The 19766-nt window shown below is 43.7% G+C and overlaps 2 protein-coding genes across 2 annotated transcripts; both read left to right on the forward strand.

Moving 5' to 3' along the window:
- Positions 1 to 1321: 1321 nt before the first annotated feature.
- On the forward strand, positions 1322 to 2359 carry LOC100431784 (olfactory receptor 2S2). The gene has a single exon (XM_009244275.4). It carries the CDS (start codon positions 1372 to 1374, stop codon positions 2329 to 2331), a length of 960 nt encoding a protein of 319 aa, XP_009242550.4. The 5' UTR covers positions 1322 to 1371; the 3' UTR covers positions 2332 to 2359.
- Positions 2360 to 14257: 11898 nt separating this feature from the next.
- LOC100432151 (phosphoglycerate mutase 1-like) lies at positions 14258 to 15064 on the forward strand. The gene is given in 2 exon segments (XM_009244276.2): positions 14258 to 14523; positions 14526 to 15064. Coding segments are annotated over 2 exon segments (789 nt in total). The 5' UTR covers positions 14258 to 14273.
- Positions 15065 to 19766: the final 4702 nt, after the last annotated feature.

Below are 19766 nucleotides of genomic sequence, written 5' to 3' on the forward strand. Positions count from 1 at the left end.
CAGCTCTGCCATTCAACCCCAAGGAGCAAATTTATCTTCTGAGCTCCAGTTACTTCACCTGTAAAACCTGAATGATAATATCTTCTCCATGAGCTGTTTCAAGAAATATGGCACAGCTTATATTCCTTAATATTAGTGAGAATCTCTAATATTCTCACTAATATTAATATTAACCACTCATCTTCCATCATCCACCCACGCTTATACACACTCATAGAGCCACTGTCATTAAGAAGGAGCTATCAAAATATTATCTATGAGTACTTCGACTTTAGAGTCAGGGAAATTGCAAGTAAGAGACTAGATATCCTCTACACAAAGGCATATAAGTCTTCCTATAAGCCAGCTGCTTGCATAGAACTCAAGAATGGAGTCAGAGAGTCAGAAGATAACACAAGAATAAAATGCAAACATAAAGGCACAAAGAAAAAACATTCTTAGTCATTGACGGTTAGGAATTTCACAAACATCCTAATGAGATGGGATCAGAAGTTAATGCCATATACTCTACTATCGATAACTATAGTTAGACTGTGGTTATTAATATTGCATTAACTAATTGGTAAGCTGCACAGTGTTGTCTCACGGTGTGAGTTCAGTCACTCCAACAAATCCATTTGTTGGCTTCATAAATTTCCCAGCTATAGGACCTCCCCATATATTGCAATAAATCCATATTTCAAATAGGCAGCTCTATTGCTGTCAGTGCTCAAGCCTGTGTCACTAGACTGAAGAAGTAATGCTCTTTATGGCTGAGTATTAACTAGGCTTGTTTCTGTGTGAATATGGTTGAACAATTTTGCGCAATTTCCTCCTCACGTGTAATCAAAGTTTAAAGAAACTTAATCACTTGCTAGTTCCAAGAATTGCATCTTCTTGGGAATTTTCCTCTCTGAGAATCTAAGAAAGCCCAGAACAAATGAAATTGCTGTGGATTTGCATTAAAGAGAAATAATTCATAGCATTTCCTAGCACTTAATCACAATGAAGAGGAAAAGCCCTCCTTGGGCCAGGGATATGCTCTGCTGGGTTCAAGTCTTGTCTCTGTCACCAACTTGCTCAGAAGATTTGGACAGGTCACTTCTCCTCCCCAGGCCTCTATCACCTTTGTGGACACTGAGAGGGTACAGCAACTTCAGAAAAATCCCTCATGCACAACCGGACATTTGAGGCCCTCACCCACTACCTGTCAAGCTCTGACCTTCTGTCTTCTAAGACACCCCCTACTGTCTCTTTCCGTCATTTTTCTCTTGCACAGGTATGTTCTTCTATTAGGCAGTGGGAACTTGACCACATATTAGATGCCTAGGACTCTTCCCAAAAAGCCTGATGCGCTGCTCAGTACTTTGCTGATGGCAGAGGGGATATCACATGGAAAAAGCCAATGAGACCTCCCCTGTGATGGGGTTCATTCTCCTGGGGCTCTCTGCCCACCCAGAGCTGGAAAAGACATTCTTCGTGCTCATCCTGCTGATGTATCTGGTGATCCTGCTGGGCAATGGGGTCCTCATCCTGGTGACCATCCTTGACTCCCGCCTGCACACGCCCATGTACTTCTTCCTAGGGAACCTCTCCTTCCTGGACATCTGCTTCACTACCTCCTCAGTCCCACTGGTCCTGGACAGCTTTTTGACTCCCCAGGAAACCGTCTCCTTCTCAGCCTGTGCTGTGCAGATGGCACTCTCCTTTGCCATGGCAGGAACGGAGTGCTTGCTCCTGAGCATGATGGCGTTTGGTCGCTATGTGGCCATCTGCAACCCCCTTCGGTACTCCGTGATCACGAGCAAGGCTGCCTACGTGCCCATGGCTGTCGGCTCCTGGGCTATTGGTGGTGCTGCTTCCGTGGTACACACATCCTTGGCAAGTCAGCTGCCCTTCTGTGGGGACAACGTCATCAACCACTTCACCTGTGAGATTCTGGCTGTTCTAAAGTTGGCCTGTGCTGACATTTCCATCAATGTGATCAGCATGGAGGTGACGAATGTGATCTTCCTAGGAGTCCCAGTTCTGTTCATCTCTTTCTCCTATGTCTTCATCATCACCACCATCCTGAGGATCCCCTCAGCTGAGGGGAGGAAAAAGGCCTTCTCCACCTGCTCTGCCCACTTCACTGTGGTGATTGTCTTCTACGGGACTTTATTCTTCATGTATGGGAAGCCCAAGTCTAAGGACTCCATGGGAGCAGACAAAGAGGATCTTTCGGACAAACTCATCCCCCTTTTCTATGGGGTGGTGACCCTCATGCTCAACCCCATCATCTATAGCCTGAGGAACAAGGATGTGAAGGCCGCTGTGAGGAGCCTGCTGAGACCAAAAGCCTTCACTCAGTGATGGTGGAGGGGTCCTCTGTGATTGTCACCCACATGGAAGTAAGGAATCACAATCACATCAGCTGCCATTCAAAAGCCAAGTCATGTGACCTATAATGGTTTCTCACCCTAAGTCCATTTGCAGGAGATGTTAAACTTTTCAGACGACATCTCCTGAGTTTTAGTCCTATGTCTGACAGCTTCAACAGACACCAGACTCTAATCAACTGTGATGAAGGCATTCTGAACACATGGTAAAACCACACAAGACAGCAGCCATGAAAGCATGACGCATGGCCCTTAGACTGTCTCAGCTCTAGAGTTAGAACAGGGACATGAGAAGGTTCTCACAGCAACTTACCAGCCCTACTGGATTCACCAGGGAAATCAGAGAAATAAGGAGGGAGTGCAAACTTTTGCTGAGGCTTTAGTTTATTACACTCAGTTTGCCTGAATGGCTAAGAAAAGATAAGTTCTTCACTTAGGGAGCTTTTAGTTGTGAATAATCTATTTTGATGACTGAATATCCTTTTAGCTATGAGAAAATTTAAGCTATTTTTTTCTTGATGCACTGCGGATCATTAAACACTGCCTAGTAAATTAAATAAAATTCAAGGAGTAATGAGTTCAAATTTGACATTCTTACAGAATTTCACAACAGGAAAGCTTGTATTCTGATAGATGCAAAGTCATGTTCTAGAAAGAAGTTGATGATAAGTAGATAGATATAGATAGAAGTAGACAGATGGTGGCTATACATGTTTGAAGACTTTGGGTCTAATTTTTTTTTTTTTTGAGACAGAGTCTCGCTGTGCCGCCCAGACTAGAGTACAGTGGTGCAATCTCAGCTCACTGCAACCTCCGCCTCCCAGGTTCAGCAAGTCTCGTCCCTCAGCCTCCTGAGTAGCTGGGACTACAGGCATACACCACCATGCCTGGCTAATTCTTGTATTTTTAGTAGACACAGGGTTTCTCCATTTTGGCTAGGCTGGTCTCAAACTGCTGGCCTCAAGTGATCCGCCCGACTCAGCCTCCCAAAGTGCTGGGATTACAAGCGTGAGCCACAGTGTCCTAGCCTACAGGGCAAAATTTTCATAGGTTTCTTTGTTCCAAGGCTTCTCAGAGCCTTTATTATGCAAAGGTCCACTGTGAATGTTCAATAGGGCATAAAGTTGTAGCATTTCCTGAGCCTCCAAAGTTCAGCACAATACAAATTGGGAAGCTTTTTTTTTTTTTTGAGACAGTCTTGCTCTGTCATCCAGACTAGAGTACAATGGTACGATCTTGGCTCACTGCAAACTCCGCCTCCCAGGTTCAAGCGATTCTCCCACCTCAGCCTCCCGAGCAGCTGGGATTAGAGGCATCCGCCATCATGCCCGGCTAATTTTTGTATTTTTGTGGAGATGGGTTTCACCATGTTGGCCAGACTGGTCTTGAACTCCTGATCAAGTCCCAGGTGAACTTCTGCCCAGGCCGAGGTAATCCGCCCACCTCAGCCTCCCAAAGTGCAGGGATTACAGGCCTGAGCCACTGTGCCCGGCCAACTTTTTTTACCTAAGGGTTTGGGCAGATTCCTTAACCTCTTTTGCCTATCTATTCATAGACACAGAAGACAGACAAGAGGTTCAGAAATTGCTGTGGATGAAAAGCAGCAGTTTTATAGCAAGTTATATCAAAGACTGAGAATATCAAAAGACTTATTTAAAAGGAAACTTTAGACAGTGAATCTGATTTTAAGAATAGTTCTTGGAATATTTTTGCTTCAAGTGATATATTTAAGTTTTCTTATATTTGTTAAGAATGAATTGGATCACTTGAGCTCAGGAGTTTGAGACCAGCCTGCGCAACATAGTGAGACCTTATCTCTATTTAAAAAACATTGAATTGCATAAGATAAGGATGGATATTTTGCTAATAAAATTTCACTATATTGTGTTAGTCTAAGGGTCTGATTTCTACTTGCCCTAGAAGAGAAACAATCTTGCTGCTGCAGATACACAAGAGTGACATCTAGTGGCCATGTAAGCCAACTTCAGACATTTACAGAGCCGTGTCGTGTTTTTAGAAGCAGCTGCACAGGTCTCTTTCTTCACCGCTAACTGCATAGTTCATGGAATTTCTCTCCAATATCCCTGACCCCACTCATCCAGCATCTGCTTGGATACCTCCAGTGATAGAGAATTAACACTTCCAGGTTCTAGCTGTTTCATTCGGCTCTACTAGCAAATTCTTCCTTGAATTGTGCTAACATATACGTGTCTCCATTAACATCTGTCTCTGATAGCATCTTCCAGTCCTAATTCAGCTTCGTGCCTTTACATGAAATACACCTTATCTCTTCTTTCTTCCGATATATAAAGATTGTTCTCCTGGTTCCTGGGTCTTTTTCCCTCCAGCATAAATAGCCCCCATACTTCCACCTGTGCCAAAATCACCCAGTTTACCCAACTGACAGGTACTAAATTGTGTCCACAGTATCATCTGTTTAATTCCAGTGTGACATTTCTGAAAACACCTTGGGAATAATAATGATGGTGCTAAGCTAACCGTGTTTCTCCAGGGCAGTGGAGATCTGTCTGGCAGAGAGGGATGCTTGAACAAGCCTGCCTTCTTGTGAGGCTATCCTCCACTCACTTTCTCTTCCTTGAGGAATGGCATCATATCCATTTATATTACAAATTACATTATTATAGTGCAACTGTTAAGTCAGAAATTACGTCGCTTCCTCTAGGAACAGTGGCACCTTTCACTCCCACTCTCTTTTGGGTGTCAAGGGGAGGCAAAACTATTATATTATTATACTTAATCATACAGACAAATGTATTATTTTAAAAATCACAGTTCTGGGTTAGTGGGTGCTTTAGGCTTTTATTCTAGTGACCATATGCCCTAAGAAATCTTTAAGTTAAAACTCCAAATATAAAGTATATCTGCTTTGGCTGAAATGGATGTGGGGGCAGAATAGATGTGGGGGGCAGGGGATGGAGTTGGGCTCCATCTGCTCAGCCTACCCTTCATCCCCATCCCCAGGGTCCCCAGTCCACAAGCACCACCAAACACGAATCTGATCCAAACCACTGGTGCCAAGAAAAGTAGACATTTTGTAAGGATATTTTGTTCCACTCCCAGAAATAAATGTGAAAATTTGGGGGGGAAATTTATATTCTAAGAAAAAACAGATTACCCAGTTAACCATTAAAAAGACAGACAACTTAAAATACCAATTACCTAAGGAGAAGTTGAGAACTTGTCAGTTACCACCTTAAGATGTTCCAGGCCATCTGTTTCTACAGACGAGTGGTAATAAACATTCAAGGAACAAAAGGTTTTCAATACTGTTTAAACAACTTCAGAGAATAAAGTGAGAAAGATATCTTCCAAATTGCTTTAACCAAGCCAGCATAACATTGATGCCATACCATTAAAAACATAACAAGGAAGTACAGGACAGGAAAACACCACCTTTTCCTTTCCTATCTCATCTATTTACCTATGTGAGTATGTATGTAGATGCACGCATACATATAAAATAGAATTCAGCAGCACATAGAAAGAATACTAAACCATAGCCTAATGGACTTATTTTTAAAAAATAAAGCTAGAATAATTTAAGGATATGTATTGGTATAATTCTCTACGTTTATAGGTTAAATAGATCCTCAAAACTATTTGAAAAAGTTGAACACGAATTTCTTAGTTTTAAATTCCTTCTAATAAAATAGGAATGGATGTGTTCTTTAATAAAATTAAGTTTATATCTCTAGTGAAAAGTATGTGTCATGCCTAATGGTGAATCAAATCAAATCTGTTACACTTTAACACTTTCCTGGATATACCAACCATTGAATTAGAGAGTAGAGATAAATAAATAAAAGGTGAAACTAGAAGAAAGGTAAAGAATAATGTTATTATTATTTTTAGCTGATACACTCATAATTTTATACCTGGATAAAACAGTAAAATCAATCAAAAGGCAATTTTGAAAAACAGTATGAGAATTCAATAACGAAGCTGCATACAAAATTAATATGCAAAAATCCAGGTTCTAGAGGGGAAAGGGGGAAAAGGGAAGGGGGAAAGAGGGGGAGGAGAGAGAGGAGAAGAGAAAAAAGACAGAGGAAGAGAGAGAGAGAAGGAGAAAGGGGAGGAGATTTGGGGGAAGAAAAAGGAGGAAAGAGAGAGGGAGAGACAAGGAAAGAGGAAGAGAGGGAGAGGGAGAGAGAAGGAGAGAGACAGAGAGAAACCGGTTGTCTTGGACTCTTGAGTCTTCGGCAGCAGTCATCACCTTCCTCCCTACCAGCTAAACAGGGCCTTTTCTCATCTTCTAGCTTGAGGCAAAATCTGCCTTTTTCTCCACCGTGATGTCATAAGAAAAGATCATGGTCGCATAGCTTGTCCCCTTTCTAGCAATAAGAACCCACATATTTCTTTCAGGGGGAAAGATATGGAAGAATTTTTATAGAGACTATGCAGCAAGATTTTGAAACAGAGATTTCAAGTGGTTTATCATAGAAGGTATCTAGAACACAATCCTATAGGGATTCCATGGATCATTATCAATTCTCTGTCTGTCCCTAATCAGATTAAACTGTTGTTGAGAGAAGGGGCGTATGGGTTATGCCACAGTATTTAGACAAAAGAAAATAAACAGGTGCAAATTTATACTATTCCAAGTAATTCAACTGGAATGGGAAGAAATGGAAAAGAAATGAAACAGTTGCTCAAGGTTGGTTGATAACACTGATTGCTCTTGGTATAACTGAGATGGAGTAGAGACTCCTCCTAGGGACTTTCAGGCACCAAAGCATAGAAATAAAGTAAAATCTTGAGTTCCTTTGAAGGAAATTCCAGGGACCTAGCTAGCCTTAGGAAGTAAATGAGCAACTCGATAAGCTAGAAGGTAATAGTAGCTTAAAACAATAGCCAAGGAAGTTAGAGTCAGGAGAACGTTTGGTTCCCTATAGAAACTAGAGATAACATCTTAACATATGTCCCTGAGTTATTTTCTAGAAACCCAGATTCTTACCAAACGAATCCTCTGGCACACAGACCTCAGATAAGGGGGAACTGAGGGCTGAACTCTAATGGTTGTCCTTTATTCTAGATTTCTTCCTGAGAGGCCTGGAAGAGGTCACACCCACCAGCCAGGGCTAACGTTCTTTTCCGTTGATAACAAATTTTTAGACAAAGCCTCACTTCCTTAACCAAGTCAGAAAATCTTCAAGTCGGCAGGACGCGGTGGCTCACGCCTGTCCCAGCACTTTGGGAGGCCAAGGCTGCAGGCAGAATCACCTGAGGTCAGGAGATAGAGACCAGCCTGGCCAACATGGTGAAGCCCCATCTCTACTAAAAATACAAAAATTAGCTGGGCATGTTGGCACGCGCCTGTAATCCCAGCCAGTCGGGAGGCTGAGACAGGAGAATCACTTGAACTCGGGAGGTGGAGGTTGCAGTGAGCAGAGATCACGCCACTGCACTCCAGCCTGGGTGACGGACACTCCGTCTCAAAAAAATACAAACAAAAAAGAAAATCTTCGAATCCTCCTATAACCTGTGGGCCCCTCCTAATCACCCCCAAAACACACATACACATGCTTTGAGATGTCCTGCCTTTTTAGGTTAAACCTAATAATATTGATTTATGACTTTGCCTCCTCACCTTTATTTTTTATTTTTTATTTTTTTGAGATGTAGTTTCACTCTTGTTGCCCAGGCTGGAGTGCAGTGGCGCGATCTTGGCTCACTGCAATCTCCGCCTCCTGGGTTCAAGTGATTCTCCTGCCTCAGCCTCCCTAGTAGCCGGGATTACAGGTGCAGGCCACCACACCTGGCTAATTTTTGTATTTTTAGTAGAGACAGGGTTTCACCATGTTGGCCAGGCTGGTTTTGAACTCCTGAGCTCAAGTACTCCACCCACCTCAGCCTCCCAAAGTGCTGAGATTACAGGTGTGAGCCACCGTGCTCAGCCAGAAAACTTTTTTATTATTACAGTTTGGATGGTGCACATTTGAAAATGATCAATTTCCCTGCTTTCTTAAGCAGAGCTTATTGGTTATAATGTTACATTGTGAGTGAGTCACAGTTATCATTTATGACTATTGTAAGGTGATTGTGCAGGATAAAAGTGGCATCTCCCAAGGGACACACTTGGGGTCCAAAAGAGGCTACTTGGAATTGGCACCACCGGGGGTCAGGATGGCTAAGACAGAACCCGTCTCAGTTCAGGTGGTGGCTCTAGTGATACCAGCCAAGAACAGGATGGAGGAGAGGCTCCTCAGTGCCATCCTGCTGAAAAACAGAGTCCAAGAGTAAGCTCCCCTTCTCTGGGACAAGATAGTGTTTTGTCCTAAATAATAATAATAATTGCTTTGGAGAGATGTGCTTGCTCACAGATAACTTGCATGGTTAGGATTCTTGCTGGTGAAATTAGGATCTATTCCTCCCACTTCAGAATTGACAGACTTGGGCAGAGGGGAGTCTCCATTAACTTTTGGGCAAAGCCTGAGCTCTGGAGTTTTCCACTGAGAGGAGGAAAGGATAGAGTTCCCAAAGGAAGGGACGTGTGGCTTCTGGGCGTGTGAGCTGCAGAGGAGCTGTTAGGAGCAGAAAGGGTGTGAGGAGGAGACAGAAAGAGGTCAGGAGAGAGGGAGTCTCTAAAGGTCTCAGCCTGGAGTTTCCTCTCCTTAGCTGCAAAGACCAAGGCCTCATCCTTCCGCTGCTGTGCTCTGAGACACCCACCTGGCCCTTCAGTAATTCAGCTGGTCTAGGGAGGCTGGGAAGCTTGAGACAGGAGGGTATTTGCTTCCTGATTGCCACAGGCTGAAATGGAGTTCAGCGTCAACCACCTTCTCTCCCCTCCTCCACCCACATTTTTAAAATATCTGTGGCAGTGCCACCCCTGAGCACTAGTGGCCATTGACAGGTGGCATTCCAGGCCTATAAGACTGAGTGGCTTGTTCCTGATGGTCCTCAACCTCTCTGCCCTACACACTCACCCCATTACTTCCCAGGGCTGCAAGGGAGGGACTCACCTCCACACCCACACTAGAGTCTGTTTTCCGTTTCTAGTTTCCTCCCTCATTCTCAAGCTGTCAGCAGTAAATTCAAACCTGTTTTTATTAAAAAGAATGGGGACACTTACGTGGTTATTTTAGCCAAGATGCATATTCTAAATCTAATCATGATGAGACATTGCACAAACCCCAATTTTATAAAACACCTGGCCTGTATTCCTCAAAAATGTCAATATTATGAAAGACAAAGTATGGCTGAGGAACTGTTCCAGATTAAAGGAATCAAAGAGATGTGATGAAAACACGGAACATATGATCCTGGGCTGGATACTATACTGGAAAGTGTTGCTATAACTGTATTGGCTATAACTGTGGCAACCATTGACATTTGAATGTGAACTATAGATAAGACAATCATATTGTAGCAATGCTGAATTTCCTGAGTTTGATCATTGTAGTGGAATACAGTGAAAGAATATATTTGTTTTTATGGAATACACATGACATACACAACCTACCTCGAAATCGTTCAGAAAAACTATGTATGCACACACACAGAGAATGATAAAGCAAAGCAAGTGTAGTAAAATGTTAACAAGTTGATAGACTGCATATGGGTTTCTTTATATGATTATTGCAACTTTTCTTTAAGTTTGAAATTCTTTCAAAGAAAATAAATGTCAAAAAGAAAGTGATGAGGAACTCCAAAAAAAAATCGTGGAAGGACTATTTAAATATCAGCAATTCAAATAAACTTGAAAAAGTTCAGCATCACTAACAACCCAAGTGGTGCAAAATGGTACATTAAAAATCGAATCCCATTAACCTACTGCAGAAAAGGATAATATAATATCCATTTTTGGTCATGGATCAGTGACACAGGAGCCCTTGTCCCTGCTGGTAAGTGGACACTGTTTTTGAAAAACAATTTCGGACTTTAAAATGCTCTTATAAGGCCAAGTATGGTGGCTCACACCTGTAATCCCAGTGCTTTATAAGGAGGTCAAAGTGGGAGGATCATTTGAAGCCAGGAGTTGGAGACCAGCCTGGGCAATATAGCAAGATGCCATCTCTTTAAAAAAAAAAAAATTTTTTTTAGGGCCGGGTGCAGTGGCTCATGCCTGTAATCCCAGCACTTTGGGAGGCTGAGGCAGGCAGGTCACTGGAGCCCAGGAGTTTGAGACAGTCTGGGCAACATGGCGAAACCCTGTCTCTACAAAAAAAAAAAAAAAAAAAAAATTAACTAGATGTGATGGCAAGCACCTTTAGTCCCAGCTATTCAAGGACCTGAAGTGGGAGGATCACTTGAGCCCAGGAGTTTGAGGCTGCAGTGAGCCGTGATCATGTCACTGCATTCCAGCCTGGGTGACAGAGTGAGACTCTGTCTCATGAATAAACAAATAAAATATTCTTTTCCTTCTTCTTTTTGAGACAGGGTCTCGCTCTATTGCCCAGGCTGGAGTCCAGTGGTACGATAATGGCTCACGGCAGCTTCAACCTCCTGTGCTCAAGCAATCCTCCCACCTCAGCCTCTGGAGTAGCTGTGACTACAGGCACACACCACCACGCGTGGCTAATAAAATGCTCTTATACTTAGACCTCATAATGGAATTTTAAAAAATTTATCCTAAAGAAAAAAAAAATCAGAGATAGAGATAGAGATTTTATGGCTGGGTGCTGTGGCCCACCCCTCTAATCCCAGCACTTTGGGAGGCTGAGGTGGGCGGATCACGAGGTCAGGAGATCAAGACCATCCTGGCTAACACGGTGAAACCCCGTCTTTACTAAAAAATACAAAAAAATAGCTAGGCGTGGTGGCAGGCGCCTGTAGTCTCAGTTACTCAGGAGGCTGAGGCAGGAGAATGGCGTGAACCCGGGAGGTGGAGCTTGCAGTGAGCCGAGATCGCATCACTGCACTCCAGCCTGGGAGACAAGGCGAGACTCCGTCTCAAAAAAAAGAAAAATCTCTATGATGTAATTTACCATGGAGAAAAACAGCATCATCTAAATGTCCCAAAATAGCATAATGGTTAAGTAGATGATAGTATACTTATACATGAAAAAAGCCAGTTTTTCATACAGACCCTTACCAAGAAGAAAATATAAGGAAAAAAAGTGTTCCTCTATATTAGCAATAAAATGGAGGCAAAATGCCTTAGAATAAAGTTAAGGATCCACAGTATGTACATAAATAAGAACATAATACTCTATTGGAATAACTCGAAGAAATATTTTTAACAAATTTAAAGATAAATTTGGACACGAAATCTCAAGGCTGGGCGTGGTGGCTCATACCTGTAATCCCAGCACTTTGGGAGGCTAAGTTGCGCAGATCACTTGAGGCCAGCAGTTTGAGACCAGCCTGGACAAGATGATGAAACCCTGTCTCTACCAAAATTACAAAAATTAGCCAGGTGTGGTGGCACGTGCTCGTAATCCCAGCTACTCGGGAGGCTGAGGCAGGAGAATTGCTTGGACCTGGGAGGCGGAAGTTGCAGTGAGCTGAGGAGATCGCCATCTGGGCAACAGAGCAAGACTCTGTCTCCAGAAAGACCAAAAAAAAAAAAAAAAAAAAAGAAAAAGAAAGAAAGCAAGAAAAGACATCTCAAAAACGTAAACTAAGTCCTCTAAATTAATAGATAAATTCAATGCAACCTCAATCACTAACAAGCTAATTCTAATTCACATAAACAATTATACATAAATTAATTCATATAGAAAACTTGTCTTGGAAAATGATCAGGAGGGGAAAACTAATCCCACTAGATATCAACATATATAAAAGTTACAGTGATAAAAACTTTGGTACTGGTAAAGAATAAATAGATCAATCGTTGGTACAGAATAAAGTCTAGAACTAGACCCAAGGATATATGGCCATTTAATTTGTGATAAAGTTAATGTGCTAATCGTTAATCTATTGTCCCCCCCGCTTCTGAAGTATGCCTCTATACTCAATTTGTGACGTGGCTGAAACTCAAAACCCATTTCTACTTTGGCAGGTGACTCCCTGTAGACCGACCCACAGGGGGCGCAAGAGGGAGCGTGGAGGACCAGACGAGAGAAAAGATTCTTTTTTTTCCCTCTCTCTTGGGAAAAGAGGGAAGAGCTTCTTGCTCCTTCCGGTTTGCTTCCTGTTCCTGTCCGCTTAGCCCCGCAGTGTTCATTGGTTGGTCCTATATCCTGGTTTCTCCACACTTTCACAACCAGGCTCATTGTTTAGGATCTCAGTTCCAGAATGCCCTTTCTCAAACACCGAAATGAATTCCAAAGAGACCAAAGATTAAAATATAAAAAATAAAATATTATGGATTCTAGATGACAGGGGTAAGGAGGAATCTGGGAAAATGGCAGTTCTGTGACATCCACGATGCATCCCGACCCAGCCGCAGCCCAGCTGCTCTGTTCTCCTAAGCTAGGGAGCTGCTGAGGCTGAAACGTGTGGGCAGTGCCAGTGGCTCGGGTGGGTGCATACCAGACAGGAGTGGAACAGGAATTTTCACCTCTGTGCCAGAGGAGATCCTGGAAACAAGCCTCAAAAAGTCTTGGGGCAAGAAAAAGGAGGAATACTGTGGTATCTAGGAGTCAGTTTGAACAGGCCATGGCTACAGAGGGGCAGGGCTGTGGCTTCCATGTCAGTGTTGCTGAAAGAGCTAGAGGTCTGGGAGGAGTCTCCCTGTCCTCAAGGAGGAGCTGAGTTCTCTCTCCCCAAGCAGGGGATGTCCCAGGTGTTACCAGCCCTTCCAACTTGGGGCCTATTAAAGGATTGATAACTGGCCAGTGGCTCACACCCCTATCCCCATGGGCAGACTATGGTGTCTGCCCCTCTCTCAGGATAGCCGCTCCCTAAAGACCTCTAGCAGCTGGGAACCCAGCAGCCAGACACAAGAGCAAACAGAACCAGAGAAACATGTCTCCTAGTGTAATTGAACTGCTGGAGGAATCAGAACATGCCAAGAGCACTCAAGGAGCTCTAAGTCCAGTATTTAAAAAAAAAAAAGTCTCTCTGATAAGACAGCAGGTTGAACGCTTGCATATAGTGAAGTTAGCTAAGAGAGAAGACACTATGCGATACAGTTCAAGGGGAATTCGAGGGCAGACGAGGACTTTCTTTAGGGGGTGGGGGTGCAGACAAGAAAGGTTTAAAAGTGTTCAGAGAAGGAAATGCAGGGATTTGAATCCAACTCTAACTCCAAAGCCCATGCCCTTTTCTCTGGCAGCACTTTGCTAGGATCTGGTAGGGCCCAGAGACAAGTAAGAATAGAGCTTGCTCTCCTGGTATTTTAGAACAGAGACAGAGCAAGCAGATGAAGGTCAGTTATCCCATTCTTCTCCCAGAAGGGCTTTCACTGCCCAACACAGCTCAGGTCTTCCTTTCACAAAACAAACTCTCAGGTGGACTCTGGCTGGCAGAGGTATATCTCAGCCCTGTTCTTTAAAAGTCACTAAGTCAACAGCATTTTGGTAATTCCTACAGCAGCTTCGTAGAAGTCCTAAAACTCTTCTGTACCCACACCCCATGTCCCTCAAGTCTGGCTGAAAGAAAACAGGAAAGATTTGAGGCCCTGGGGCCCTTGGCAAAAAGCCTATGTGTGGCAGAGGTTTGTCTGCAGCCTCCCTGACTTTCGCCACATCTACCTCGTAAGGACTTAACTGACTGTCTCAGAGTAAGACCCTAAAAAGAGAATTTGAGGTGTTGACTCTTTTTGACCCCCATCATCCCAATTACATACTTATCCACATAATAACAGCTCAGTGACAACTTCTTGCCATTATGGCTTTGAAAGCTTCTACTACATCCCAGACAAGGACTCCTTTTTCTCCCCCCAGTACAACAATGTTTTTATCCAATGACATATGCTACAAGAATATTCTGACTTTCTGATTTCAGGCAAGGACACACTCACCAACTTATTACTTGATGCAGCAAGTCCCAGTCAGAGAATATCATATGAAACAAATAGGAATTATTTGCAAGAATCCAAAACATAGGCTGCATCCCCAGCCCACCGCCATGGTCACCTACAAGCTAGTACTGATCAGGTGTGGTGAGAGCATGTGGAACCTGGAGAATCACTTCAGCAGCTGGTACAATGCCAATCTAATCCCGGTAGGCCACAAGGAGGCAAAGCGCAGCAGGCAGGCTCTGCGAGATGCTGGCTATGAGTTTGACATCTGCTTCCCCTCAGTGCAGAAGTGAGCGATCGGACCCTCTGGACAGTGCAAAATGCCATTGATCAGATGCGGCTGCCAGTAGTGAGGACTTGGTGCCTCAAGGAGTGGCATTATGGGGGTCTGACTGGCCTCAATAAAGCAGAAACTTCTGTGAAGCATGGTGAGACCCAGGTGAAGATCTGGAGGCGCTCCTGTGATGTCCCACCACCTCCGATGGAACCCGACCATCCTTTGTACAGCAACATCAGTAAGGATTGCAGGTATGCAGACCTCACTGAAGATCAGCTATCCTCCGGTGAGAGTCTGAAGGAAATAGTTCCTCAGATCAAGGAGGGGAAATGGGTACGGACTGAAGCCCATGGCAACAGCCTTCGGGGCCTTGTTAAGCATCTGGAGGGTCTCTCTGAAGAGGCTATCATGGAGCTGAACCTGCCGACTGGTATTCCCATCATCTATGAATTGGACAAGAACTTGAAGCCCATCAAGCCCATGCAGCTTCTGGGGGATGAAGCAACTGTGTGTAAAGCCATGGAAGCTGTGGCTGCCCAGAGCAAGGCTAAGAAGTGAAGGCCAGCAGGCATGCTACTGTCCCCCGGAACACCCTCCCTGGCCATCCCTTCCTCTGCCCCTGCCACCTGCACATGTCACACTGACCACATCTGTAGGCATCTTATGTTGTAGCTGCAGATGGGGACCAGTGGCTCACATTTTCATTTTAGCCATTTGTCTCCTGCACCTACTACCTTCGTACAATCTAGTCAGAATAGCAGTTCTAGGTCACAGGTTCTCAGTCCAAGCTGAGGAAAAGCTCCCCTTGTCCAAGAGACTTGAAAGGTAGTGACTTGGGTTTTTGCCAGTGTTTTGTTTACTAAGGACTTGTGGGGAGGAACCATGCTAAGCCATGACCAATGAGGAGAAGCAAGAGCGCCTATCTGCCCTCGGGAGCCAGTTCTCTGCTCTTCTGCAGTCAAGCCATTGCCTGGGGGCTCTAGTCATTCCAGTGGAAGATGAATGTAACCTGCATGGTGATGTGACAAACAACATTTCCTCCCCGACCCCAGAGGAGCTGGCTCTAGAAGGTTGGGATCAATCCTGAATTTAGTTTATGTGTTACATTTACTCTTACCAAAAAAAAAGTATAGTATATGTAAATAATACAAAACAGTAACCCTTCTGGTGTTTCACGTGGTGGTTGAAATAGTCCCACATGTGGTCATCAGAAAATAAGCCATTCCTCATATCAAGATGGGATAAGCTCTGAGGGGTAGGAGTGCCTCCTGCTGTGTGTTTTAGAATCCTTCACCTGCCTTGTTTCATAGCAGTGAAATGCCTCTTTGTCCTGTCCAAGGGTGTCTTTCACTGACTGATTTCTGAATCATGTTTTAGTTGCTTGGCCCTGCCACAAGGGCCTAGTGTTCATTTAAGCACAACTGTACTAAATCCTTTTTCTGCACATGCCTGTAATCCCAGCTATTGGGGAGGCTGAGGCAGGAGAATCGCTTGAACCCGGGAGGCGGAGGTTGCAGTGAGCCAAGATTGTGCCATTGCCCTCCAGCTTGGGCAACAAGAGCGAAACTCCATCTTCCAAAAAAATAAAAAATAAAGGAGTGATGTGCAATACAATTTTTTTAAAAAAGAATCCCAAACATATTGGCATGCAAGGGGGATGAAGAGATAGGTAGCATCTTCTGTGATATGTCAGTGGGCTGTGCACGTGCACTATTTTTTACATTATTTGAAGCATTCACGTACTTAGTTTTTATTTTGCCCTAAAAGTATTTTTTGTGCTATGATTTTATTTGTGGTGCCCTTTGAGGGCAAGATGATTATGAAGCCTCAAAATGTTGAAAAATTGTTGAAGAAAACAGTACAGAAAGAGGACTGCACCTGCCAAAGAATGACCTCTCCGATCCCTTCTCTACCAGCCCACTCACATCTTTCTTCCTCCCTTGAGAGTAAAATATGCTCCATTATAGTATCTTTCACATATAAATGCCTTCTACCTATGTGCTTCTACCTACGTACTTTCTAATTATTGTTTCTTACATAAACTTGCTTTCATTGTTCAGTCAATAGATTTTTCTATGTGTGAATATTGAGGATATCATTGGTAAGAATGAAATGCATCATAAGTTTCCCATTAAAATAAATGGAAATATTTTTCTATCTAATGATTTATTTTCCCCTGAGCAGCAAGGTTTTTCAGGAAAGAATTGACATCTTTAAGGAAAGGATAGGTGTCTTATATGTTCTGTATATGCGATGCTCCCTACAGAGTAAAAGTGAAGTCACATTGCCTCCATGGAGCTCATGGCTACTATTTGGGGAATCAGTTGAAGCAGCTGGAAAACTTAAGTCCCTGGGATGACTAGACATGTCCCTATTCCTTGCTGCAGGCAGGAAGACAGCATTCTCAACATGTTGCATTTGTGATCAGAGGGACCAAGATTTGGCCTCTCACCACTAAGAGGAAATGACCTAGAGACCTACGGACTGTGCCCCATGAAGTCAAGTTAACATAAGGGAAAAGGTGTGTATCAGCAAGGATTAGGCTTAACTGCAAATAATAGAGTCTCACAGAAGCACTGTTTAAACCAGACAGCAGTTTATTTCTCTGTCCTGTGTAAAGACTGAAGCATTGGCAATCTGGGACTGTGGTAGGAGCTCTATTCCTTCAAATCCTCAGGGTCTCAAACTCCTTCTAGCTTACTTCGTAATCATCCCTACGGTGTGGTCCTTACCTCACAGTCTAAGAAGGCAGCAAGAGCTCCAGCTGTCACACCACATTCCAAGCAGTAGGATAGAAAGAGTGACAATGAGGAAGGGATGCAAAGGCTGCATGCATACGAGCTGTCGTCTAAGAAACGTTTCTCTAGAAGCTACCATGCTTTAATTCTGCTTGTAACTTATTAGCCTGAACTTATTCATGTGGCCACAGAAGATGCAGTTCACTGCAGAAGATGCTGAAAAATAAAGCCTTAATTCTGGGCGGCCATGTTTCTTAGTCAGCTTGGGCTGACTATAGGCTTAAACAACAGACACTTATTTCTCACCATTCTGGAGGCCTGGGAAGTCCAAGATCAAGGTACCAGCTGTTTCTGTTTCTGGTGAGGGCTCTCTTCTGGCTTGTAGATTTTGAGCTTCTTGCTGCATGCCTTTCCTGGGTGTGCAGGTGTGGGAGGAGAAAGGGAAAGAATGATCTTGATCAGAAAGAGCGTGATCAGCTCATTCTTTGCCCTTAAGTCTTATTCGGGTTCTGATGAAGTGGACAATATAATTCTAATTTGGATTATGGGTACTATTTCCTTATGTGCATCTGAAATAATAAATTATGTATTTATATGTGGACTTAGATTCTTTGGCTGTTTCCAGACAACAAGAATGTCTTTCATCTTTTGTGACATATTCCCAAAAGGTATGACAATAAAATCTTCACTTTTATATCTCTCAGAGAAGATGAGATGTTTTTACAATTGTTATCACAATTCTCTATCCTAGGAAATGGGCTTTCTAAAATCTCACTGTGTGTTTTGCTTTATCCAACATGCAGCCAGATGACCCATGGCCTTAGAGATATGGCAGTATGCTGGTTTCATCCCCTGTTCTGCAAGCTAAGGATCAACAGCTATGACATATATTTGCACATTCATGTTTCAACTCAAGCCCCAAAGCATCATTGCAGAATTCACACATTATTAATTTCCTAAAGTCTAAACACGTAACAAATTCCAATGAGAGAAATAGTGCAGGTGCCAGTGGAAAAGATACAGGCCGTCATGACACAGACAGGGATGCATGACCAACACTCAATAGCTAAAGTAGCCAGAATTCTCAGAGAACCTGCGTACAACTAAGAACTGCCTTTCCTCATAACTCTGTCAGCCCTTTGAGGGACAAACTGCCTCTTTGCAGCTGATCAGTGCACCCAAGGACAAACAGAGAGCATCTGGAGGTTTTTGGTTTTTTTTTTGAGATGGAATTTCACTCTTGTTGCCCAGGCCGGAGTGCAACGGCGTGACCTCAGCTCACCGCAACCTCTATCTCCTGGGTACGAGAGATTCTCCTGCCTCAGCCTCCCGAGTAGCTGCGATTACAGGCGCATGCCACCACACCCGGCTGATTTTGTATTTTTAGTAAAAACAGGGTTTCTCCATGTTGGTCAGGCTGGTCTGGAACTCCTGACCTCAGGTGATCTGCCTGCCTTGGCCTCCCAAAGTGCTGGGATTACAGGCATGAGCCACTGTGCCCGGCCAGGTTTTGTTTTTGTATACTCTGGCTTTACCTTTGTCCAAGGAGACGATCTATGCAATCCTTGTCTTCTCCATACACAAGTAAATCTTCAGCTGTACTCTAACTAAATGTCTGAGTTACTCTCCTCCTCATAATGTTGCTATTGTAATAGCATAAAAAACACTTTGGAACAGAATCGATTTCACCACTAGTAAAACACTTGCATTCCTTCACTTCAGAAACCTTCACAAATAGTCTTCAAAGTGCACATTATGGCTCAACTGAATCTTCTGGTAGAAAATCCCGTTACAAGAGACAGCTGGGCTTGAGGCTTCAATTAGCCCCATTTCACCAAACTCACTGGGTAAGGGTGCTATAGGAACTACCAAGTGGTGGTTTTTGCTTGGATCACACAACTATCATCTGCACGAACCACTCTCATATTTTTTTATTACTGTGACAGTTAACCTGAACGATACAACTCCAGCAAAAATCCTGCAACACTGGGCCAGACAGCCACAGGCCCACATAATACACATGGTGGTACAAATCAACACCATCCATTTCAAAATACTGAGGATTGAGAAGAGGTTGACTCATCCCACAGGTGTTGAATGTCTGTAGTTACGGTCCACCGGCCTTACTAAGGGCTCCTATTCTATCTAGATTTACAATCCAGATTTAGTTTTAAAAGTCCCTAACCCTAAAGTACCTCATTGATCTCTCCCAAATCCTCACCACTAAGGGAACACAAAGTTCTCACCAAAAGTTTCCAGTGACTTCACCTTCCTGGACTGTAACAGGGATACTTGGGGGGCCAACCTCTGTTTCTCTTGGATGATCACAGGTTTCAATGTCCAAGTGACAGGCCCTGGAAAGTGCTGGGCCCTCCAAAATTCTTCTGTGGGTTGACCACACCTCGGGATTTGACCTGTGGGGCAGGCAGACACTATGTTGCAACTGTAGGTGCGAGACAACAGCCCTGGACCTATGTGCATCTGGGCTGGGGGACCCTGGGACATGAGCAGTGACAGCATCC

This window comes from Pongo abelii, chromosome 13 (assembly GCF_028885655.2).
Source record: "Pongo abelii isolate AG06213 chromosome 13, NHGRI_mPonAbe1-v2.0_pri, whole genome shotgun sequence".
Taxonomy (NCBI): domain Eukaryota; kingdom Metazoa; phylum Chordata; class Mammalia; order Primates; family Hominidae; genus Pongo; species Pongo abelii.